A 6,877-nucleotide genomic window follows, 5' to 3' on the forward strand; every position below is an offset into this window, starting at 1 on the left:
GAGAGAGAGAGAGAGAGAGAGAGAGAGAGAGAGAGAGAGAGAGAGAGAGAGATACTCGAGCATTAATAAACAGATTGCAAAATCTTCCCACCTTTCTCCAGTGGTTAGAAACTGGCTATCAAAAGCAAACAACACATGAATCCTTATATTAGTTGGATCATAGACTAGATGTGATCAAAAGGCTCTGTCACAGCTTGTTCTTAAAGCAGAACTTCCTGAGCAGCAGAGAGGTCTAGGAAAGGCTGGGAAGTGTGGCCCATGTGGATGTTTACGTTTGGCTGTAGGTTCCCAAAGCCAAAGTTGATACAGCTCTGTTTTCCAGTCTGCGCAGGAGTTGGCCAGTGACAAGAATGACATTTGCTTCTGGTCACTCGCCCATCTTAATAATGCTGAAAAAGATACGGGGCTGAGAAAGACACACTCACAAGTGCTTCGTGACCCTGGAATCTTTGCCAAGTTGAAAGAGATCCTGGAATCTGGGGCGAGTTACGGCTTTATGGTTTTGATCATGATCTTCTTGGAAGATACTTATTAAGGCCATTTGTTGACAACATTAAGAATTAACAAATTATGTTGTTAAAGCATAACAAAAGTTTAATGGTCTCGTTAGGGGACTATAAAGTCTGTAACTTAAGAGAAGTACTGTGGAGCTGGAAAGCACAGCATATTTACAAAAGGACTCTTCAGAGTCTAATTTCTAGAACTGAGGCAAAGCTCAGCTATTGTGGTCAAAAGAATTACAATAAAACAATAACAGAGAGAAGCACATCCTTTTACATTTGGTGCCAGTAAGTGCCTCTCCCCTATAATGTGAATGTAAATATATGAGTTAATTTTTTTAAAAGCTAAAAATTGAACATAAAGGAGAGACAGTCTACTTTCTTCTTTATCTAGAACAGGGTGCTTTTGTTGGTTTGTTTACTTGTTTGATAGCTGGTATGAGAAAACAGTTAGGAAGGGCTTCTGGGTCACAGGCAGGTCCTTGAAGGAACTCTTTTTCCAAGCAGTATTCTGCTCCTTGTAGTCTGCAGGAATGTATCTATGGGACTCTGTAGAATGGAGTGGAAATCAGTGCTGGCTCTAGAATGTATAATGGGTGAAGGGTTGGTCTAAAGCGCCAGCATCCAATTTGTACAAATAGAATAGAATAGAATAGAATAGAATAGAATAGAATAGAATAGAATAGAATAGAATAGAATAGAATAGAATAGAATAGAATAGAATAGAATGCCAGTTTTGGGGAGAAGCAGAGAGTAAGCTTTTGGTAATGAGAGAAACCACTTGCCAGTTGGGAAATCTGATCGTCTTCATCATAACCGTGAATGGAGACAATTTCATGTTAGCTCAGCTAAATCCAGAGCAAAGCATGTCTGGGTCTGAAATCTCTGCATAAATGTGGAAAGAATTCTGACTTGGGACTTGCAGTCTCTGGGTTCTAGAGCTAGATCTCGTACCATTCAGAGTGGGACACTTAAAGAGAGCCCTCGGGCCACTGTTTTCTTGTATATAAAGTGAGTGTTCTTTCTTAGATCCAAAGATGTGAGTTTATCTTAGTCTGTGAATTTGTTTTGTATGCTGTGTGTGTGGATATACGTTCCTAAAGGCAAAAAACAAAAATGTAAGTTGTGAGACGTCCAAGTGGGTGAGGTGGACACATAGGCATTACTTATGGATGCTCACGGGTCAGTAAGGCTAACCCTGAAAAGCTTTGTTGAGCTTCTAGGAGAATCTTTATTTGCTGGTGGGGAGCTTGGCTTTTGTGTATGTCGTAGAGTATTGGGGGTGGGAGTGTCAAGAATCTGAGTCAGTTCTAGAAGGAGCCCGTGGCTGTTTATTCAGTAGCTGAGGCTTTGGATTTCCCCTGCCCATCTCACTCAAGCAGTAGAGGCTGCAGAACACTGGATGCTCTCAGCCACTACCATTGGTCAAGTTCATCACCATCCAGAACATCAGTATGGTACAACAGGTCTGAAGGCTTCAAAGCTGCTCAGACGTGGTCCTGCCAGCTTCAGCACCGAAGGCCTACACCTCTGTATTTTGAAGCCATATGGCCTGAAATAAAAGTCTTTGCACAGGTCCCCCATACCCCCTCCCCGTAGGCCCCTCCCTAGTGAAACTGTTCTGTCTCCCTGGAGGCCTAGCACCCAGAAAAAACACACTGCATGGTAGAGGATATAGAACTGACCCAACCGAGCCAGAAACTCCCAGTCCCGGACTCTCAACAGTTCCGTTGAAAAACCTTCAGTCTCTAGGGACAAAGGCTTAGGAGAGAGCAGTGTGTTGACTCTCAGTTTATCAGGAGGAATGTTTTCCCTTTTGAGAGGAGGAGAAACAGGTGTGATTTTAAAACACCACCTTTCTCTTTTAAGTTGGTTTTTGTATTCTTTGATATAAACAGTGATTTTAGTGAACAGCAAAAGACATAGCATCTGAAGAAAAGAGTAAGTACCAGTGGGTACATGGCCATCAGGCTTTCAGAATGCAGGCAGCACCCTGCACAGATAGGGTGCCTAACTGGAGAGAAGTCAGGTAGAAAGCAGAGGCACCATAGTGTAAGCTAAACACTCCTGCTCTCGGACATGGACGACTTGTTGGGAGCACACAATTGAACATAATCTCCAGGAGGGGAACCTGTCCTCCCTTTTCCTGCTTGGTTTGCTTCAGTTTTGTTTATCTTTTGTAACAATCTAGCTCATTAGTATTACTCTTAAGAATACTGAGTAGTTAGAACCCCAAGCCTAGAAGGCTTTCTTACATCCCGGTCCCAGAAGGAGCAGCCTCCACCTGCTCTCTTTTCCTTGAAATGTTAAGATCACAGTTACCTTTCTGTTAGGTCTAAGACAGGCTTCATTTACCTAAGAGTGGAAAGTCTGGCAAGGAGGCCCCGATACTCTGTCTGAATATCTCACCACCTCAGACTTTTACAACGCACAAACTATTAGGGACCTGCTGCTTTTGAACTTAACCAAGAAATCAGCGTCCATAGTTACAATTTCTCAGTTGACAACAGGATCACACAACTGTTCACACCCAAGCAAATGTTTTAGTTCATGAAAAGGTAGCTTTGTTTTGATAAAAACACCAGCATTCCAGTTGCCTGAAGATATTTTGGTGTGTCAAAGTTTTAAGCCAAGATCAAGTTTCCAGCTTCAATCTACTGACTTGAAAATGTCCACTTGACTAAAAACTGTTTGTATAGCTCACCTGGCCTACTCAAGGTTCTTAGTACGAGATAGGCAGATATATATGGTGTGCTAACTCCTGAATGTCTTTGAGTCTAGGGAACCCTATAAATGGAAGGCCCATCCTAGACACTGTAAAACAATATCTGAAAAATGAAACCACAAATATTTTGATCTCAGTATGAAGGACTTTTTTTTTTGAGACTCAACTCTGAACCCATTTCGGGGGGGGGCTAGTGGTAAAATATCTACCCCAGTCTACAACCACAAAGTGTTTTGTAGATCAATTTTGAGTTTTATTTTTTTATTTTTTTAAAAAACAAGCAGTATGCCTGGGCTTCATAAAATTTATACACGAATATATACACGGACACAAATAATATTAAAATAAAAATCATACTTGGATTCACGTGGTGGTGGCCCTGGCACCCCACAAACATAATGTTAACTTTTCCTTTAAAGAAATTGCTTGGCCCAAGAAGACCACAGTTAGGTAACCACTAATAAAGCTGTAGCCGTTGCCTGCAACATTTCAATTCAGGTTTCAAAAATATATAAATAATTTAATTACAAAAACCCAACAACATTTCCCCCTTTTTTTGGCACAGTGAAGCATTGGTTGATAGCAGAGAAAATGACCGGAAGATTGACAGCTCTCTCACACACAGCCACTCCTATGAAAGACACACATTTACACCCAGCGGGGTCCCAAAACCCCAAGCAGTAGTCATTGATCCCATGGAGTGGTTCCCTGATGTATTTTTCTTTTTTCTTTTTTCTTTTTTCTTTTTTTTGAGGGGGGAGGTGGGGAAGATAAATCAGTGGAAGGTGTAACGCAAATAGTAGGAGGGAGAGGAAAGCCTCTATGCGGGAGAGTACAGGCCTAGCCAAGAAATAGAAAAGAACGGCTTTGATCCTCTGTAAAGTTACAAAAGACGAAACTATTCTGGGCTAAGTTAAAACACTTGGGTCAAAATGCTTAACTTTAAGGCACATTTGATGGAAAGTTGAAAAAAAATCTCTATTCTGGAACGTGGAAAGTGCACAGCCCTGGAGCTTGCGTTCCAACCTCCCCAACAAAAGGCGCCCCCAAGTCTACCCTAACCCCTCTTGCTGAGCTCAGAGCTGTGTCAAGCTAGCAGCGTCTCCACCGGGTAGGACAGGTGCGGACCGGGACCACAGGCGGTCGCCGCCTGCAGGGCCGTGGGCAGCCGTAGGGGGCAGTACAGGTGCGCCGCGCCGGCCGTCTCGGGACCTCGGAATGGCTTGGCTGGGGCCGCGCTGGAGAGGGGCGCCAGCAGCAGGGGCGCCGCGGGCTGCACCTCGGCCCCGCGCGACGCCAGCAGCGTGGGCTCGCCCGCGCCGTAAGCACAGAGCGGCAGCAGGGCGCCGCCGGGCGCCGCGGGAAGAAGCGCGGGATAGGCGCGCAGCTGCGGGCAGGGAGCCGCGCCCCAGGGTAGCTGCACCCCCAGAGCCGGGTCGCCGTCGCGCCGGCTGCGAAACGGCTTGCTGAGGATGCTGTCGATGGCGAAGGAGCTGGAGAACTTGCTCCCGGGGCTGGAGCGCTCCTCCTGACGAGCGGGCGAGCGCGCGATCGGGGAGGACTGGGCGGCCGGCGGGGGCTGCGGGGTCCCGGCAGGTCCGGGTGGAGCTTCCTCCGGCCGCAACCCCGACGCGGAGACTGTCGTCCGGTGGCTTAGGCGCTTGCGGCGGCGGCGGAAGACCCCATCGGCGAAGGTGTATTCGCTGTTGGGGTTGAGCATCCAGTAGTTGTCCTTGCCCCAGGGCCGCGAGGGGTCGCGCAGCACCTTGACGAAGCAGTCGTTGAGTGAGAGGTTGTGGCGCACGGAATTGCGCCAGCCCGTGTAGCTGCCCCGGAAAAAGGGGAACTTGCCCATGAGGTACTCGTTGATCTCGGCCAGCGTCAAGCGTCCGCCCGCGGAGTCGCGGATCGCCATGGCGATGAGCGCGATGTAGGAGTATGGGGGCTTGGGCCGCCGCGTGTACGGCTTGCTGCGCGCACCTTCGCCGCCTCCCACGCTGCCCGCGCACGGCCCTACCGCGGAGGCCTGCGTTCTACTGCCATCGGCTGCCTCCGGACCGTCTTGGGCGCTCGGCCCGCCACTCGAGTTCCTCTCGCCGCCGCCACCTTCCAGATCCCCGGCGCCGCTGCCCGCCGCCGGGCTGTTGGCCGCACAGTCCCCGTCAGAGCCTAAGGAGTCGTCGCCAGCCGCAGACAGCGGAGATGGCACGTCGCTGCTGCCGGCCCCCTCCAGATCACTGCCCATCTTGTCCCCGTGGGCTGCGCGTGGGGCGAACACCTCCAGTTTCATGCCGGCGCTGGTGCTTCCCGTCCGGCGCTGTTACCCCTTTCCTGCGAGGTCGTAGGAAGCGAGTGGCGTCCGGAGTGGCGATCCGGTGGCCCGCTGAGGCTGCCTTCTCTCGGGAGGAACCGCTCCTGCGTCTTTCCGAGAGAGACGCCTTTCTGTAAGGTCCTCCTCCGCTGGAATGTGTTTTTGGAGGGGTGTTGAGTGTTGGGTGAACTGAGGAGTGGAGTAGCAGAAGTTGGTGCAGTGCTGTCCTTACTCCGAGGTTTAGAGACTTTGGGCGGAAGACAAGCTAGGAATGAGGGGCCACCCTGCGAAGCGGGGGCCAGGACGCGCCAGCCTTAGGGTTTCGTGCTAGGAGGAAAGAACCGGCGCATCTGTTATCCGTCCAGGCGTCCAAAAGTGTTCCTTCGCTGACTGTCTAGGTCTCAGGCACCGAGCTGACGTCTGATGGCGCACCCGCTACTTTTGAGGATAAAAGGTCTTCAGCCTCGACAGCCCATGGAAAGGAGTCTCCGAGGCCGCCGCACTCGCAGCCGCCTTGCCACCCCCGGCCTCCCGGGCAGCATGTCCGCGCTGGCCGGCCGCAGCAGAATCTCGCCTCCACCTTCGGTCCGGCCCAATATAACCCTGCGGCGGCTCCGCGGGGGCGGGGCCTGGGCGCCCACGGCCAGGGGGTGGGGGAACTAGGTGGCCGAGGTGGCCGCGGCTCCCCCCACCACAGCGTTCATCAGGCCGAGGCCACGCGGCGGCGGGGCCACAGAGTCTCCCCGGGCGCAGGTTGTTTGTTTTGGGTCTGGCCGGCCCCGCCCTTTCAGTCTCTCCAATAGGGAGCGAGCGCGCGGCTAGGGTGTGCGCGCGTGTGTGTGCGAGCCTGTGCGGCTGCCCCGCCCGCCCCGCTGCGCAGGTAGGAACTTCTGTCTTCTCGCGGCCACCGAGTGGGTTTCTGTGGCCACCTGGACTCCCGGAGACAACTGCTCTGCTATACCTGGAAGAGCTGACACTTTAGGATGCTCCAGAGAGACACCTAAAAGGGCTGGGTCGAGGGACTGGGATTTGCATAGGCCTGGCCTCAGTCCTAGGCTGCGCGCTGTGTGCAGCCTGCGTTTTGTTGGCAGCAAGAGCCAAGATTCTTAGGAAAGGAAATCCCTGGTGATGATTGAATCGCCAAACTGCAGAAACCTCACGGAACAGCCTTTGCATTGACCTCTTTCCCGTGCCCTTCCTCCTATTTCCTTTCTATGGCCAACTTTCCCCCTTGTAACAAGTAAAAACCCCGAGCTTGAAATTGTATGACTCTTTTTGGTTGGTCGTACCTCTTGCTCCTTAACCAGCCTCCGACTTTCACTTTTATTTTGTCATACCTGG

General features: G+C 50.8%; 1 protein-coding gene across 1 annotated transcript; it reads right to left on the minus strand.

The window, feature by feature from the left end:
- Nucleotides 1–3,456: 3,456 nt before the first annotated feature.
- Nucleotides 3,457–5,990, minus strand: Foxq1 (forkhead box Q1). Its single transcript, XM_028775706.1, has one exon. The coding sequence runs from the start codon at nt 5,513–5,515 to the stop codon at nt 4,313–4,315; it is 1,203 nt and encodes a 400-aa protein (XP_028631539.1). The 5' UTR covers nt 5,516–5,990; the 3' UTR covers nt 3,457–4,312.
- Between the last annotated feature and the right edge of the window lie 887 nt (nt 5,991–6,877).

The sequence above is a fragment of the Grammomys surdaster genome, unplaced genomic scaffold (genome assembly GCF_004785775.1).
Source record: "Grammomys surdaster isolate TR1022 unplaced genomic scaffold, NIH_TR_1.0 258, whole genome shotgun sequence".
In the NCBI taxonomy this organism is placed as follows: Eukaryota; Metazoa; Chordata; class Mammalia; order Rodentia; family Muridae; genus Grammomys; species Grammomys surdaster.